This window comes from Doryrhamphus excisus, chromosome 11 (assembly GCF_030265055.1).
Source record: "Doryrhamphus excisus isolate RoL2022-K1 chromosome 11, RoL_Dexc_1.0, whole genome shotgun sequence".
NCBI lineage: Eukaryota > Metazoa > Chordata > Actinopteri > Syngnathiformes > Syngnathidae > Doryrhamphus > Doryrhamphus excisus.
Window position 1 is genome coordinate 3,834,538 of NC_080476.1, and position 19,371 is coordinate 3,853,908.

General features: G+C 41.4%; 1 protein-coding gene across 2 annotated transcripts; it reads right to left on the minus strand.

Moving 5' to 3' along the window:
* Positions 1-705: 705 nt before the first annotated feature.
* Positions 706-6,660, minus strand: ufm1 (ubiquitin-fold modifier 1). 2 transcript variants are annotated; one of them, XM_058087042.1, is made up of 6 exons: positions 6,586-6,660; positions 6,428-6,484; positions 5,956-6,013; positions 2,152-2,191; positions 1,687-1,719; positions 706-1,017 (listed from the first exon to the last, which is right to left on the minus strand). In XM_058087042.1, coding segments are annotated over exons 1-6 (294 nt in total). In that variant the 5' UTR covers positions 6,588-6,660; the 3' UTR covers positions 706-913. The 2 variants fall into 2 exon arrangements, with proteins under 2 accessions (XP_057943025.1, XP_057943026.1); XM_058087043.1 differs by lacking the exon at positions 706-1,017 and adding an exon at positions 1,053-1,515.
* Between the last annotated feature and the right edge of the window lie 12,711 nt (positions 6,661-19,371).

Here is a 19,371-nt window from a genome sequence, read left to right on the forward strand (position 1 = left end):
AAAGAGTTGGATTATACAGTCTCTTAGTGTTTTTTGTTTTAATCGCTTATATTACAATAACACCATCCATCCGTTTTCTGTACCACTTATCCTGACAAGGGTCACAGGCATGCTGGATCCTATCCCAGTTGGCTTCATATTATTGGTAAAAAATTTTACAATTACATTTTTTATTATAGATTTCTTTGATGATTGTCGAAGTTGTGAAATACCACATGGTCCGACCGCATTGTTGTTCCAGCTAAAGCGTGTCCCGAAAGGCTGGACACTCATTATACAGCTATCCATCCATTTTTTATACCACTTATCCTCACTAGGGTATGCTAGAGCCTAACCCAGCTGACTTCAGGGAAGAGGCGGGGTACACCCTGGACTAGTCGCCAGCCAATCACAGGGCACATATAGACAAACAACCATTCACACTCACATTCATACCTATGGACAATTTGGAGTGGCCAATTAACCTAGCATGTTTTTGGAATGTGGGAGGAAACCGGAGTACCCGGAGAAAAACCACGCACGCACGGGGAGAACATGCAAACTCCACACAGAGATGTCCAAGCAGAGAATTTGCGTATATACATGATTAGTTTGAAAAATGGAAGTGGCCCTTGCATCCTTTTTCAGTATGCAGCCCTCGGAAGAAAACTTTTGGGATACCTAAAAATCGTAAATATAACTAATTCTAATCACAATGTGCGTACAAAGTAAACTACTTCAAAAGTTTTGCGTGTGATGACACTGTAGTTTTATTGTCATTTACAAACACTAAAACAAAATAAAAAACAGACAGGCTTGGGTGGTTAGTTACCTAGAGAGAGTGAAGACGAGGGCAGCATGGAGCATGTCATGTTAGCGTACGTCTACACGCATAATGTATACGTCCGAGTACATAAATAGGACAAGAGCTGAGTCACTGTCTCCTCAGAGGAGACCAGCAGCGCCCATCTCCTCGTCCTCCCACTCTGTCCCTGGGAATGAGGCGCAGCTCTGAGCCATGTTTGAGGAACACGTTTCCTGCAACGCAAGATAAAACACGAGCGTGTGTGTTCACTGATATTATCGTCAAAGTTTAATTAGCATAAGATGACATAATTAGCAACAAGGTTACACCAAAGGTGTTGGCCATGGTTAATTATAGTCCATTTGAAGGGGATGTGCTTGTGCCGGGGAGGGATGGGTGCTGGCCATGGTGCTGAAGTAGCAGATGCGTTTGTTACACTTTCTTCGATGATTCTCGACACTAGTGTTTGGCAACCACTATGCCGTGGCACATTAGTGTAGCCTGGGGGCCATTTTCAGCCTGCAGCTCAGCCATGTGCTTACATTTTACAGAAATCACATTGTTTTGCTATTTTTATGAGACTCCTCATTGTCCCATTGTCTTTCTGTCGTTTCGGGGGTGTGGGGTCATTCATGAACTAACCCTGCCAGCTGATGAAATTGGCCATCAGTGGGGAGGACCAGGGCAACGGAGCCAACCTGCCCTGGCCGGCAAGGCTTGCTTGGGGGCAGCTGAGTGAAAAGGTGTTTCCCGTCATGCCAGCAACAGTATAACTTGATTTCTTGAACACAATGGCGTTTGTTTGTGATACAGATCATTAAACAAAATTGTAAAGATCTTTGTCAAATAAGAAATTGATTGCATGTTTTTGTGCAACACTAAAGCAGAACATGGTCACTCACCTGCTGTTTGTGCAGGGTTGATTCCTATTCCGTCTGCAAGGAGAGAAGGTCCACTTTCAGTTAAAGGTATTCTCATGCAAACCCGGAATTATTCAGCATGGGCGTTATGGTAGCGCCCCAGTGAAGCTCAAGCTTCAGCTCATGAAAGTTCACAGACAGAAACAAAAGACCCTGATTGGTTAAATCGGCACAAGACATCCAGGAAAGCTGGACTGGACCACAGGGTGGACCTGAATTTTGACCGACAGCAGCCAAATGGCTAAAGAGGAGTTTTCACCTCCCCGCCGTGGAGATTTCAGCGACGTCGTTGCTAAAATCATATTAAATGTACATCAGACTCCAATGAGCTTCCCCTGTTTAAAGTAGTCACCACTGGTACTCCTGCACATTGCAGTCTATATTTGTATTTAATAGTATTTCTCCATGAAGGTGATTCCTGTGATTTATGAAGTGAAAAGAACTCACCATTAGTGATGATGGCGCTGGTGGCTGAGGGCACTTTGAACTGCAGAAAAGTGAAGCAGAGAAGGTAAATAAAAAGTCTAATCCCGCTGAGTGAAATAAGACACGGCAGCTCTCCAAGCATCACAGACCATATGACACATTCATCAATATGTCACCACACGTGTGTCATTGCTGGGAGGGAGTCGTGACAGCGCGCACACTTGAATGCCACTGCACGTAATTAACACAGTAGTGGCTGTGCCCGGGTTTCTGGATATCTATGATGGCTAAGTATACAGGTGCTAGTGTAGCTGACAGGATTAGCGTGGTCGGACGAAGCTGCCTGGCGACAGGAGATAGGGCAGCACCGGCAGCATGAAATGAAGTTAAGATGAAGAATTTTTGACCGAGAGTGAAACTGCGGCATGACCTAAACCTGAGGGATTTAAATATGTCAACACAGGTTGCTTCTCCCGAAAAAGCTTTTCTATTTAATATTCAATATCAAAAGAGGGTCAGGTTTGATCTATTTTGAGATTTTTTTTCTATCTCCAAGGAAACACAATGTATTAAGGCTATATACAGTATGTCCACACGGACATGGGGGTTATTTTAAAGTCTCATCCACATGCAAGTATCACGTCAAGTCAAACTTCATTTTTATAGCACATTGAAAACAACCTGGGTTGTTTTATACGACAATAACAATATAAGCAGCAAAAACAATAAATATATACACTATAGTGGGGGTGGGCAACTTTTTGACTTTTGAGTTAACAAGGCGTGTGCTTTTATTCAGGAGCACTTTGTACATCAGACCAAATCAAATACCGCAATTTATTTTTACAGTTTTTTTTATGCCATAAGACACCTGAAATGTACATAAATAATGTGTGACATACAATATGAACTATTAATGATAAAACATTGGCTATTAAAGACTATGTGACTATCCTCTTTTACTTCCCAGACAAAGCAGTGTGTGGGTTGTGTGTCATATATTTGTTGACTTGTGTTTGGCACCATGGATGAGGTAGTTGTCTGGATCGCCGCATGTGAAAAGCTACTTAAACCATCAAAAGGTTGTCTCAGACTGACTCTGACGACTTGCAAGTCATGTTTTTCTGTTAAAAGTTGAAGTACTTTGGAAGCAACCGGCGGGGAGGATGTACAGCAACACATAAACAGCAAATTTTCAAATATACAAAATAAAAGTTAAATCCAGATTTTTTTTTGTTCTTAAAAATTGAGGTTTTTGAAAACTTAAAACTGTGTTTTTTGGCTTGTGTCATATGTATGTAAACCTTACTAAACAGAACACATGTAACTGAAGCTACTACTAGCATAAAGCAGGTCTAATTATGTCACTGTACAGAGTATGCCGCGGGGAGAGCACGTAGCTTCTGGCTCCAGCAAAGCTTTGGCATATATTTCATGTTTATATTCCCAAAAACAGTGCTGTGTGAAATGCCATTGAGAGATGAAAATATTTTTCTCTTGCTGGGAATCAAACACCAACCACTACTGCCTGAGCTTGCCTCAGAGCAAAGAAGAGCTGTCTGGCCTACAGCATGCCCATATAAGGAAGCCTGGCTCCTAAAAGAGCCAATGTTAGAAAAAGCCCAGAAAAAAACGAGCGTTCAGAGCCATCCCAAACTTCTTTCACAGCTCACTTCCGAATGCACAAGCCTCATTATATGAAACTTTGACACCGTTTAACACGAGAATAAAACATTCTAACTACATTTATAGGTCAGAAAAGTGGAAAAAGCATAATAGGTCCCCTTTAAATATTTCAGATCATCAAACTAATTTTAATATTAGTCTTTGACAACACAAATGAACACAAAATGTTTTTTTAAATGAAACCTTATTAAGGGAGAAAAATAAATCCAAACCTAAATGGCCCTGTGTGAAAAGGTGAAAATTCAAGCGTTTGTGATAACTTGCAATGAGTCTCTTCCAGCGCTGTGGAGGAATTTTGTCCCACTCATCTTTGCAGAATTGTTGTCATTCAACCACATTGAAGCACCTTTTTAAGGTCATGCCACAGCATCTCAAAAGGATTCAGGTCAGGACTTTGACTAGGCCACTCCAAAGTCTTCATTTGGTTTTTCTTCAGCCAATCAGAGGTGGACTTGCTGGTGTGTTTTGGATCATTGTCCTGCTGCAGAACCCAAGTTGGTTTCAGCTTCAGGTCACCAACAGATGGCGGGACATTCTCCTTCGGGATTTTTTGGTAGACAGCAGAGTTCATGGTTCCATTTATCACAGCATGTCTTACTATTCCAGGGGTCCTCAAGCAGCAAAATAGCCCCAGACCATCACACTACCACCACCATATTTTACTCCTAATATGATGTTCTTTTTCTGAAATGCAGCATTACTTTTACTCCAGATGTAATGGGATACACACCTTCCAAAAATTTCAATTTTGTCTCGTCAGACCACAGTATTTTCCCAAAGGTCTTGAGCAGGGGTGGGCAAATATTTGGACTCGAGGGCCGCATTGAGTTAACAAAATTGTCTGGGGGGCCAGAACATATACGTATTTAACACACACACGCTATTTTATGCTTATCATTTTCCTTGAATTATTTGTCTAATTTTATCTGTAAAAGTGTTATCCTATATCAGTTGTATGTTCTCATGTCCCTTTTTTAGGAGCACTTTAAACATCACACCACATCAAACTATGTCATTTAATTTTACAGTTTTGTTGTTTATTTTTTACTAAATCAGACATCCGACTTGCAAGTCATGTTGCCAGTTTGTATGTTAAAAGTTGAAGTTACTTAGAAAGCAACTGGTGGGCCGGATTCAAACGCTTGGTGGGCCGCATGTGGCCCCCGGGCCGTAGTTTGCCCACCCCTGGTCTTGAGGATCATCAAGATGTTTGCTGCCAAAATTGAGACAAGCCTTGTTTGTTTGGTTCGGCAGTGATTTTCATCTTGGAACTCTGCCATGCAGGCCCAGTGTCTTTCTTATGGTGGAGTCACTGACCTTAACAAATGAGACCTGCAGTTCTTCGGATGTTGTTGTGGGGTCTTTTGTGACCTCTTGGGTGATTCATTGCTGTGCTCTTGGGGTAATTTTGGTTGGCCTGCCACTTCTGAGAAGGTTTACCACTGCTCCATGTTTTCGCTATTTGTAGATAATGGGTCTCACCGTGATTTGCTGTAGTTGCAAATCTTTAGAAATGGCTTTATAACCTTTTCCAGACTGATAACTATCAATCAATCTCAGTTATGTTAGGTTTTAACAGGGGGACAATCACTTTTTCACACCAGGCCGTGTATGTCTGGATTTTTCTCCCCCTCCCTTTATAATAACAAGTTTCATTTAAAAACTGCATTTTGCATTCAGATGTGTTGTCATTGACTAATATTTAAATATATTTGATGATCTAAAACATTTTAAGGGGACCGATTCTGCTTTTTTTCTGCTCTAAAACATGTGTGTTGTAAATATATATATGTTTTTAGGTTACAGAGCAATAGATAATTAGCTTGGACCTTTGGTGATTATTATCGCTGGATTTGGACTTAGTATAAATTTTGCTTGTTGTTGACCACTGAAAACTTGAGCATGTTCATACTCGGCTCCACTAGACAAGTGAGCGGTTAAGCAGCCACCCTTCTCCGTGTTTTGTGTTTCTTTCTCTCCTTTAATATGGACTACCTCTGCAATAACTTTTCCCAAAACCCATCTTTGTACGATGTATACATGCCAGAACAATGCATATATTCGGCCTTTTCGCTCTGACTTTACATGACTTCCAGCAACCGGATGTGACGTCAAATGTAACCCAGTCCTTATTATTACCTCCTCAGCTGCGAACTTCAGAACTGCAGTGAATGGCGTGCTGTCTGGGACACTTAATCTGCAAGAAAATAACATTAGTTTGCTTTAATGCCACGTCGATTAACTGCAACTCTCAGGAGGAGCAACTGACTTACTCATTTTTTAAAAGTGATATTTAATGCTGATGTCTGTCAAGGCATTACATTGAATTTACTAGCCTGAATGTACACACGGTTTCATGTTAAGTGATGCAGATACATTTTACATTATACATACATGATACATTATTTTAGAGCTATTCACAGTGCTGCAAAAGTTAGCATATGCTAACATATAAACTACCCTACATATCAGCGAATGTGCCAACGAGCTGTTATTATCTAAACCCGAGAAAGTAAAACAATCTTCTTAAGACGAAAATAGAGGGGACATGCACAGTAAAGCTAAAATAATCTAAAATAACAGATGCAGAGCTGTCAATGAGTGTACTCACACTTTGAACGGGAGCCGAGGGTCCGACGTCAACGTGATTTTAAACGTCACTTTGGACCTGGACAAGCCGACACAAAGAGCGGTATCGTCGCCTCCGCTTTAACCTTCCGATTCTTACATTTGAGGCAAAATATAAAAGAGAACAGAGAAAAAACTTACATATTTCAGGCGAGGCGACGCTGTTCGTGATCTGTTTACTCACACCCGGAAGTCCGAAGGACCCCAACGTACACGTCATCCATCTAGTAGTATTTTTGACACGTAACGCCACTGTTTGGCCGTTTTTAAACAAATAACATTTTTTAAATGTAATTAAACACAAATTTACTTATACCTTCAATAACTGCAAAGAAAACACTGTGTGATTATGTGTTTTAAAAACAGGCATTCTTTCCGGGCTCCCAGTATCTACCGTAATTGACAACAGTGATGGGCACTGACATAACGATGGCATTGTACTGCGTTAACCAATGTACAAATGTTTTTTATTGTGTTAATATAAAAAATATCATGCATTATTATGGTGCATTTTCAAAAAGTGTAAAGGCAACATTTGTATTATATATCAAATTATAGCGATTGATGTGATTATTATTATTTGATACAAATGCTGGAACACTTTATACAATAGGTCCAGATAACTCTGTTCTTGGCACTGCACTATAAATAGCGAAGAAATAGATGCATTGTAGGCAGTGGTAAAAAGAATGGGAGCAGACTGACAATGACTCAGAGTTCCAGTGCAGACACTTAAGCACATTTCTGCAGGGTTTGCAAGATTTGGCCCAGAAAAAATGGAGTTGAAGGTTTTGAGTTGCTTTTTGTTTTTTAAATGAAAATGTGTATACACCTTTTATGAAATGGGGTGTGGCAAGCACAAATGAAATGAAAGTAAGCAGAAAGAAAAGATGAAACCCCTCATCCTGTCAGAGGGCTTCTGAGGGTCTATTCAGGAGGCATAATACGGTGCTGGCACACAGCGTGCGGCATTCAATGAAAAGAGCTCATTAACATAGTAAAAGCTGCTGTAGTGGGTAAAAATACCACTTACTATGCTCCACTGTAATCATTGCTAATGCTGCTGATGCTTGCATTTATTGTACAAAACATAAAGTCTGTGTATTGCACTTGTTGAGCATAAACCGCCAAACAGTGACAAAGCATCTGCACTGGATTAAGGCGCAGGAAACTCATGCGCAATAAGCAATGAGTCTCCAGCCAGTGTTGAACAACTTACTTGAAAACACATGCTTCTATATTTATATGTAGGACATTGTGCTGCTGCAACACCCCCTCAGTCGTCCTTTTGATTTCTATGCTCACTTTGAGTCAGGGATTTTGTTTTCCTGGCCTGGTGCAGCTCCAAAGCTTGCCATATGACGACTATATCAGCGCTGTTCCATAAACATCATTGGCTGATCGGTATCTCATATTTGTGACTCGTTTGGCTTCTTAATGCAACATATTTGAGTGTTAAAATGTCCAACATCAGCCCAGCTTCATGCAGGGAGGTGCTTTATAATTAATGCTAAACCAGGGAGTTAATGCTGGATTTAAAGCTCTGAGCAACTTAGCAGATAAGACCTGTATCATCAGGATAAAAAGGGTCACTGGAAGTGGAGGTCCTTTTTTTATTTGCCATGAAAATGTTTAGGCATTAAAAGTAATTGTTAGTTTTTTTAACATTTTATTAACATTTCCATATATTGTGCATCGCATCTTAAGTCATAACCTAACACCTTTATCCCCCACTATTACCTCCTTTCCCTCACTCATAGTCTATTTCTGTATTGTCCATATAAGTCCCACACTTAGATGATTAATTAATCCTAAATTGAATTTACACAACACTCCAACTCAGCCACATAACTTCAGCATATACGCTAATCATGATCATTATCCTTTCTTGGAAACTACAAGGCAGATAATTATAAGCAGCTGGTGACAAATTCCTGAAGTCCTACAAAGCCCCCAGCTGCAATATGTTACTGAAGATACACTTTTTGTATTCCTATGTAGATTTCTTTCCATTCAGTCTCAGAGGGGTTCAGTCATAACCATGCAACATTTTTTATTGTATGAAGCGTACCCTAGCATCTCTTGATCAGTCTGTATCAACATTGCATTGAGATTTAGTAGATACACTTTAGGCTGGATTGGATTTAATATAAACATTTCTATTTTAAACCAAGGTGGGGCCCTTTCAAGAGGAAATGACCAGTGGGCTAAAAACCTCAGGCTAGAAAATAAACGGTTAAACAGGCAAACAAGAAAACAAGAATGTTGTTTTGGGATATTACACAGGAATAAATGATGTATTTATGGTACGCCATAATCATGGTTTAGTATCGGTCTCGGTTTCAAGGTTTAATGTTTGGTTGATTTGGGTACAGTCAGGAACAAAATGCAAAACATAAAATTGCTTAACTTTTGTGTAAACAGCTTTAATAGTAGCATATTTTCGAGTAAAACATTTTTCACAATAGTCAGACTTTAAACCACAGTTCAGAAGGTTTGTTTTTATGAAAGTGCAATGATGAAGACAATTAAGTGCAACAATTAGAGTTTCAATAGACTGGCAGACGTAAGCACGCTACGTCACATTAAAAACCAGCCCAAAAAAGTCCAGCGAATTAGTGATTTCTTGTCTAGGCGTCTCACATTTAGCTACACTCTCTTCCATCACCTCACAACTCATCTTCAGCGTCTTGGTGCACCCCATTCGTCATCCGGTGTCTCCCTGTCATCCTCATCCTCCTTCGAAAATGAGAATCGAACGTGTCGTGGTGGAGCGCCACAACAGAGGCCACTCGCTCCTCGTCTTATTCATCCAAAGGTCAAGAGAAGCACCAGCAGTGGCGCCATCCACACACACTCACGACGACCCTTCACACATTGACTGATGGAAGCTCGGGAGCAAGTGTGTGTTCAAGTGTGTGTGTGTGTGTGTTTATAAACTGAACACAGCTGCCCACAGCAGAGCAGATGAGGCCCACAGCACCAATTAGCTGGTCTGTGATTACACTTCCATGCTTCTTGTGCTGTCATCACACTTCCAGACACGGCCGACTATATTTAACAGAGCTGTATGATGGTTAATGGAAGACACTGCAGCAGCACAATCTTGCAGTCTAATTTCATAGGCAAATATGTTAACATAACTACAAAAAACATATCAGAAATACAATGGGCTTAGTCGTGACTTAGTAGTTGGTGAGAAGTCTTGGGGGAAGCACAGAGGTCAGACATTTCTTTAGGCTGCACACCAGGGAGATGTTTGAATGGAAGAAAGTGTATCTTTGATCCATATAATGAGTTAAATGAATTTGCTGTACTTTCTTAAAGGGGCAGGACAAAAGCCAAGAACTTTAAAACCAGGATCTTTACCGATGAAATGTACATGTTTGGGGATGAGTACCTGGCAATTTTGGATTTACCAACCTTTTCAGGATTTTTAAAGTTCCAGGCACCTTCAGTCGGGCTTTACAGAGCTTAAAGGGGACCTAATATGCTCATTTCCGGGCCATTGTACTGAGGTCTGGACTCCTATGGGGCAGCTATACGTGATAACCTCCACTCTCCACCTCTTCCTGCAGTGTTTCCATGGACTTCCTGCCTCCCACCCAAAACGGTCTGAGTAACTTAGTCCACACCTGAAGCCTCCCGCCGAGCCCACTCTGCTGTGGGCTACCAAACCCGTTTTGTTCAATTCCTTACACAAAATACACAGTTCGGACACTGATAAATTTTTACTTACAGTTTGCTCTTCTGACTCTTCAACACAACCATGTAATGTTGCAAAGGCATCGGACTTCAGCAACAATTTGGGGGATAGTCCAGCATTGGCCCATGTTCACAAAACAACCACTCCAACCACTTCTGCCTGATGCTAGCCTAAGTTCAACAAAATTAGCTTTGCATCATCCGGGGAAAAAATGTTTCCTGGTAGCCATTACTCCACAGGGCATGCCCACATATATAAGGAAGTCCGGGTTGCAGTGATGTCAGTAGAACTCTGTGTTTTAAAAAGCTGTAAAACACAGCGTGCAGAGCCATCCACAACTGCCTTCAGGGTCACTTACAAATGAGCATACGTCATTATCTGACTCATTGGCATCGTTCAAAACAGGAATGCAACATAGTAACAACTTTTATAGGTCAGAAAAAATAAAAAGCATAATAGTCCCCTTAAACATATCTGATTGGATGACTGCTTTGAAATAAACATAATGTCCCACAGGAACATTTTAGTTCTAGGAACTATATTATTACATAGTTCCTAGAACACTTACTAACATAATTATTAGAGCTATCAATCGATTTAAATACTTCATCATGATTAATCACATGTCGTCCATAGTTAACTCATATTTAATCACAGGTAAAAATCGCATTTAACTGCAGATAAAAGTAAGTTTTTATCTATAGTAAGTAGGGGTGTACAGTAAATCTCTTTGTGGTAAATTATTTGATACACAAAGGTAAGAGATAGCAATTTGGAAAATATGGTTATGGTATGTATATATATTTATGATAATAATATACAGTTAGAAATCTTCCGGTATTGAATGTTTAATGTCAGCGGGGAATTGTTCCACTGTTCGACAGTCCTTGAACGCACCTTCTACGTTCTCCCACGCTGTAAAGACTGCAGCTCTACTAAACATGCTGGGTGGTTCCATAGTGCAGTGGCCATCATCTGCTTTAAATACTGAAGGTCCTGGGCAGATTTGTGGTAGACCGGGTCTCTGAAAAGCAAATTAAGTCCAGGCTCATACTGGTGGATGGTGGGTCTATATTCATATTGTGCTTTTAAGTTGAAGTTTTACACAATACATACAAATAATTACATCATGATAACATATGTATGTTTTACTGATGTGTTTATGAGTAGCTGATTAGCTAATGCTAATGCTAGTGCTGCTAGCACTGAATTGAAAGAACCTGTCAATCGACATACTGTAGCAGTCCGATGCCGTTATTTAGGAGCTTCTACCCAAATTTGAGCTAACAGTTCCAAGCAAGGCTGCACAGCGAACGAGTGGTTAGTGCGCAGGCCACAGCTAGGAGACCGGAGTTCAAATCCACCCTCGGCCATCTCTGTGTGGAGTTTGAATGTTCTCCCCGTGCATTCCAAAAACATGCTAGGTTAATTGGCGACTCCAAATTGTTCATAGGTATGAATGTGAGTGTGAATGGTTTGTCTATATGTGCCCTGTGATTGGCTGGCCACCAGTCCAAGGTGTACACAAAAGATTCTAAACAGCAGTCTGTGACAATTGCAATAGTAGATACAAATAACTTTGGGCATTAGAGTTGTGTTGGTATGCTGGAGCCTATACCAGCTGACTTTGAGCAAGAGAAAGGGTACACCTGGACTGGTTGCCAGCCAATCGCAGGGCACATAATTCATATTATTATTATATAACTAACAAACATATATTCCCCACTATATGTTTTAGTGGACAGCATTGAAGGAACCATAGCTGCTTCCTGCAAACATGCTTTCAGTGAAAGCTTTGATACAGTTTGAGAGTATTTGAACAGACGGCGTCCAAGCATCAGAGAAGCCACCTACTAGATCATCCTGCATTATTAAATGTTGCACGAGATCAATAGCAGAGCAAAGTTTGCGACCGCTGTTTTTTTGTTGCCATTGAAGCAGATGAATGTGATGTGAAATCAATAGCGAGCTGTGGGCGTTTCAGAGCGCTGAGTCTCACAGAAAACTGTGCTCTGCTGAGCTCTGAGCTGCCTCAAACTAAGCCTGACTAATAAGTTTCAAGATATTAAAGACTTTCCAAGCGTGTCGTGGTTCCAAAAAAAAGAAGAGATGATTAATTCATTTTCCCACTGACACAAAGATTTTTCACTTCATTATGGTAATCTTGTCGTTTGTCGCCAGCCTTCTCTGTCCTAGTCAGACCTCCTCAAACCGCTTCAGACTTTCTCAGATGTTGTGAGATCACCCCTATACTGATTCAGTAAAACCTCATTAGACCTTCTCAGATCACCCAAGTCCTATTGTGACCTGCTTAGTCCTATTCAGAAACTCCTCAGTCCTCTTTAGGCCTTCTCAGTCCTTCTGAGTCTTATTCAGACACCCATAGACCTAGTCAGACCTCCTCGGACTACTTCAGACCTAGCAGGTCTCCTTAGCCTTCTTTGGTCCTATTCAGAGCTCCTCATACCGTTTGAGACCAGATTAATCCAATTCAGACCTCTGCAGTCCACCACAGTCCTATTGTGTTCACCTCAGAACTCCCCAGTCATCCTCAGACCTCCTGACACCACACCAAGTCTTATTCAGACTTCCTCAGATATTCATCAGACCACATTAGACCTCCCCAGTTCTGTACGGACCACCCACCTTGGACCTCCTCAATCCTATTCAGACCACACCAGTCCTATTCTGTTACACCTCGAACCTCTCCAGTCATCCCCAGACCGCATCAGTCCTCCTCTTTCATCGGTCCCATTTACAGCACATCAGACCTCCTCAGCCCCCCACAGACATCCCCAGTCTTCCCAAGACCACTCCAGTCCTCTGTAAGTCCTCTTCAGACCTCCTCAAGTCATCCTAGGTCACAGCTGCAGTAGTTATCTTGTGTTGTTCCATCTTCCATCATGTGACCTGCAGCCTGGTATTGTCTACAAAATAATACCCCCTGGTCCCTCCAGAATAAAGTTAATGAAAATAAAAACACTTTCCACCTCCAGAATGGATGTTCTCTTTCATTCCCCACAGCGGACGCAGTTATTGTTTCCAACCTTAGCACATTAGTTTGGCCTTATTGTTGTGGACGATGCAGCGTGATGATGGATTTGGGAGTGCTGTGGTGAAATGTCAGAGTGGGAAACTTTGTAAAAAGACCCAAAGTCCTCTACCTCTGCCTCTGCGACGTTTAATAAGGATAAGAGCGTAAAGGTCAGCTTAGCAAGGTGGCGAGAGACCGTGTCGTCCCGCGAGACACTTGAATACATTTGCTGCTCTCACAATAAACTGCAGCATATTACAAATGTGCAGGAATAAAAGAATCTTATTTGATGCTTCATTTAACCGTGTGGCAATGAAATGGAGGCACGGGGAACCTTTCAATGCGTTGACACCCACAAGCATCAAGATGCATTGGACTTGAGAGTGTAAATAAATAACTGTAATCATCTATGACAGATGCACGATCTCCCCTGCTCTTTTCACTTCATGCGGTGGCTCAAAAACAAGGCTTAACCTATTTGAACAATACCACAATACGTTTAGACGTAACCTGAGAGGCTGGTGTTTTGTAATCCTTTCTTTCAGCGTTCATTTGCTGAGTTAGAAGACGCCATGGTGGGATGGTGAGCAAATCTAATTCGCAGCCTTTCTCCCCCGGTTGGACACCACAGACTCAGGTTGCATGCCGTCATCAGGGACGGGCTAATCATGTTAGCAAACACTCCAGGGGGGATCGCGTGTGTCCTTCCAAGTGTAAATACTCTTAAGAACAAGAAAGACTACGCAGTAAACAAAGGAGACGACAATGATGAACCTTGGCACCGAATAAGGTGCCAAGCAAAAAGAAAGAAGAATGGAGGACATATTTCTTCTTTCTTGTCTTCACCATTCTCATTGTCCTCCAATGAACATGTGTCTAGCTCTGCTCCTGCACATGTACAGCAGGGTGTCAGAAAGTGCTGTTTTGCTTTTATTTGAACCCTTTTACAATGTTTAACAATGGACATGTGGACATTTCTTCGTCCTACACATGCCGACTTGGAGTACTGTGAGGAAAATATCACATTTGGATCTCTTGTTACTTGGTTCTTGTACAATTATATGGTGGAGAGTGGAGTGGGAGAAGAGAGTCGAAGTTACTAATGAGGGGAAAATGATAGCCATACTGTCATTACGGCCGTCGCCATGGTGACGAGCATCCACTGCTTTGACTTTCAAAGACTCGTGTTCATTTCTCGGGTTTTTGAGTTTCAGGTTCGAGCATATCCACATTCATTTCCGCAATTAAAAGATAAAAAACAGCAAGCAATATAACAACAAAACTCCTAAAATACCCCCAACGGAGGATATGAAGATATTCGCTTATTCCCAAAGCTCAAACTCACAGCCGCTTTTCAATCACAAGACTTCGGTTCAGTGGGAAATATGGATTAGTTTGCCTCCATTTTTATGTTTTCTGTGGAAATATGAAACTTAAGAATGCACGGCGGCGAGTGGTTAGCGCGCAGGTCTCACAGCTAGGACACCCGAGTTCAATTCCACCCTCGGCCATCTCTGTGTGGAGTTTGCATGTTCTCCCCGTGCATGCATGGGTTTTCTCCGGGTACTCCGGTTTCCTCCCACATTCCAAAAACATGCTAGGTTAATTGGCCACTCCAAATTGTCCATAGGTATGAATGTGAGTGTGAATGGTTGTTTGTCTATATGTGCCCTGTGATTGGCTGGCGACCAGTCCAGGGTGTACCCCACCTCTTGCCCGAAGACGACATGATAATATGTACTGTTGGACTCTACACAAGTCACATGTGAGACACAATGTGAGACACACAAGCACCAGTCTGGAACAACAATCACTGGAACAGCACACAAACTTTTATTGCAGGTTTGAATGATTTCATGACAGGCACAATAATCCCTACTAAAAAGCTACTGTTGCTGTCGCCACGCAATTCTTCTAGTGCGGGGTCAAGGTCAAATTCATTTATTTAGCACATTTCACAGTTAACTACCTAAGTGCTGTATAGCAACCAATAAAATACAAAACAACCAACCTAATAATACATTTCCATCCATTGGTTTTCTATGCCGCTTATCCTCACCAGGGTCATGGGGGCACGCTGGAGCCTATTCATACCTATTCAACCTAACATGCATGTTTTTGGAATGTTATTATGACTTCTATATTGTGCAAAGCTGACTATAGGGATGTTATGGCATATCTAGAGGGCTCTAATTCTGTGTACTTAGTTCCGCTTACCAAAAATGCTGAATGCAAAATGCATGCAAGTGTAAATGTGCAAATGTAGTAAAAGTAGGGAAGAGCACCAATTGCGCCACAACGCCCTGCTCAAACCCCGCTGATGCAGTATGGAAAGAGAAAAAGCTGTATGAATGTGTTTCTAATGAAGTGTCCACCGTGTCTATATGATGTACCCCCACACCCCCAGTAGTCCTCTGTCACATAGCAACATAAACAGCCAGTGGTCATAAAGAAACAATTGTCATCCAGCGCACGTGCAGCTGTGGTTTCTTCTACATTGCATTTGTGTTTTTTTTGTTTGATAGGCTCCTTATTATCTCTGTGTGGAATGCACACACACTCACATCACACAAGCACACGTTTTCTGAATGTGTGCTGTGTGACAAACGCCATACAGGGCTGAAAGGATGAAGAATAATCAAAAGGTGCTACACGAGGATGCTTTCATGGCCTTCAGAGCCTGCAGCCCGCTGCCTGCTTTTAATAGGACGTTAGGAGGAGGACATAATCAATGCATTTGGAGCTAATAGTCTAATTGGATTCCACTGGGCTTTTTTAACCCACCCTAGGCTAAAAGGAAAAGGAGGAAAAACAGCAGACATTTCTCCTATCGCTGCTCTCGTCTTACATTTATTTGCATCCTGATTGGAATCCTTGTCAGATAAAGTGGCAGGTCGATGGGGGCAATTACCTCCAACCTCCCAGGACTTGTGTGCAGGTGTTTGTGTGTGTGTGTGAGAAACACTGACAACTAATACAACACACAGTGACACAGTGATGACTTTATGTCATTTCATTCATTTACAGCAGGGATGTCCAAACTTCCCCCACCAGGGGCTGCCGACAAAACATTTTAAGAAAACACAGGCCGTATTACTTTTATTAATTCAGCATGCTAAAACTAGGGGTACAATGGTACACCATAATCAGTGACATGAGGTGAGGTTCATGACTGGTGAGGCACTGACTCCTTTGGAGATTTTTAATGATAGAACAGGTTGCCTGGATGGGGGTGTCAGGGGATGTTGTCTATCATCTGGTGTTGGCTTGACTTGACTTAAATTGGCTTGACTTGACTTCACTTGGCCTGACATGACCTGACCTGACCTGACCTGACCTGACTTGGCTTGACTTAAATTGGCTTGACTTGAATTGGCCTGCAGTGACCCAACCTGACCTGACTTGAATTGACTTGACCTAACCTGACATGACAACATGACATGACATGACATGACCTAACAGCATGACTTGACACAACATGACATGACATGACTTGACCTGACAGCATGACATGCCATGACATGACATGACATGACATGACTTGACCTGACAGCATGACATGACATGACATGACATGACATGACTTGACCTGACAACATGACATGACATGACCTGACTCGACTTGACGTGACTTGATGTGACTGGCCGTGATGTGACTTGACCTGATTTGCATTGAATTGACTTGGCTTGACTTGACCTGACCTGACTTGGCTCCATCTATCCATCCATTCATCCATCCACCCATCCATCTTTATGCCGCTTATCCTCACTAGGGTTGCAGGTATGCTGGAGCCTATCTCAGCTGTCTTTGGGTGAAAGGTACACCCTGAACTAGTCGACTTACTCCAATTTATTTATGTTAATTAACTGATTAAAACGTTTGTGTTCTTTCTTTTGGTCTGTATAGAATACACATGCATTATGTCCTTCTCCAGGAAAAGTCATGATACTTTGGGGTATATACGTATGATGCTTGGGTATATAATCCTTCATCTTGGCATTTGACTTGTTTGCAAATCTGGCCCTTGTCTGCAATGCTGTGTAATGCGTATTATTGCAATAAAGTAAGAAAATAAAACATTGGCTTTTCCACCCTATGGAAGGACGGCAGTGACAAGCACCTTCTAACTCATAACTGGCATTTCTTTGTATTTTATTGTGCAATGAGGAAAAATAATGATGTCACACTTACATTAAAGTCACGGATCTGCTGCATTATGTTATTGCCGACATGCTGACAAAAAAGCAAAAAAAAAAAAAAGCAAAAAAAAAAACAGGCAGGCACCATGATCAAATTCAGTGTACTTGCAAGTTTTTTTTTACTGAACCTAGACTCACAGGTATTTGTTTTTTTTGTCTCACTTACCCCTGCTGCTGCTGGCTAAATGAAACAAGGAAACGAGGTATGTCATTGTGTAAATGTATCAATCCCATTGAAAAACCAACAGGTCTGCTTCTTGAAATCAACTCAAATCACCTGTCATTTATACTTTCTGTTCCTGTCCAAGCTGCTTGCTAATGGTGTGCATTCAAAGAAGCTGGGCAATTGCAAACGCAAAATGCCGCACGGACACTCAACTCGAGAAACACGACTAAAGAAACACCGAGCATCTACAGTCTATGGACACTCAACTTGACTCATCAATGCTGTCAATATGTATAGTTTCTTCTTAAAGTCCCTTTAAGTAGTTTTTTTGCATTCATTTAAGGGGCAGATCTGCCACATCAGTGAGGGATGCATAAAAATGGCCATAATCACGGTTTGGTATGTGTTTCAGGTGAGAAATTAGCAAACAACAAAAAATACAACATTGACAGAAAACTCAACTCAACTGCAGATGGGCGTAAGAAAGCAATTTTGGAACTACTACGGAAGGTTGAGCAGAGAGGACATACCGTACTTTCAAGAAGTGGATGAAGCTCCAAACTCAATTACAACCGTGAGTGTTGTGGCTGCACATGAGAGGAGTAGGAAGCCGTTCACAGATGGAGAACACATGAAAGAATCATTCCTAAAAAAAAAAATCAGCGCATCTATCCTCCAAATAAAAAAAATAATAAAAGAGAAATGATTCGGAAAATGAAAGAAAAGAGTCAATGATGGGGCCATGCATTGCAACAAACATCACCAGATTGAGCAAACAGCACTGATATACACATATGTGAACTCCCATGGCCTTTTTTATGTTAAAGTTGGCTACGTTTTGTTTCAATTTTACACAAATAAGGGAACCACTCAAAAAACGGCCTACATAGTTCAGTGTTGAAATTATTAGTGGACCTACACATGCACTCTGCACTTTGCTGAGTTGGATTCTGTTTTTGTAACAGGTACGATTCCCATCCATCCATTTTCTGAACCGCTTATCCTCAGGAGGGTCGTGGGCATGCTGGAGCCTATCCTAGCTGTCTTCGGGCGAGAGGTGGGGTACAAACCAAAGCCTTTTACGACAGGAAGAGTCTTCTTGGCACTATCGCTAGCTATGACTCATGCTAAAATGTTTTTTTTGTTGTTTTTTTTTGCTGTGGGCCAATAGAAAAAGAGTCACTGGACATAAGTGACTTTGGACAGCCCTAACCTTGAGAGTGTTTGTTCGTTAGTGTCCCCATTAACTAATCTTTCTGAATACAGTAGTTATCACAACAATTAAAAAAGCCAAATAAAAAGCCTAAGGCAGGCCTAGGGTCTTGTGAGGTATGCTGGAGTATTGCATAACGGCACATGTAGTTTTGACATTAGAAGAACAATTTTTCCAGAAAATGTTGGTCTTCATTGTACAACCTTACTGTAAGTGTGTTCCATTCTAGTTATGATAGTTTCCAATAAATAATCTGTCGGAGGCACTTTTGAAACTTTCAGTTTGTGGTCCTTACAACTATATCCAGGAGATGGCCACGTGTTGAAAATAAACTTGCTGTGTAGCTCCACGGAAGGTCCAGCTCTTGTTTTGGGTCTCATTAGATGTCTAATTAGGTGTTATTGAATAGTATAAGAACCACACACACAATAGTCACACAGTCGAGGTGCAAAAAATAATATTTAGCCTGTGAAGCTTTTAAGATTTCTCCTTGTGTGTATCAGTGTTCTTAACAGTTGTCATCAGTGGTGGTCTTCAAAAAGAATCCTTTATGGACATTCTGCTCTTCCGCTCTTTTGGATTAGAACAGTTCTTCATGTTCCATACAG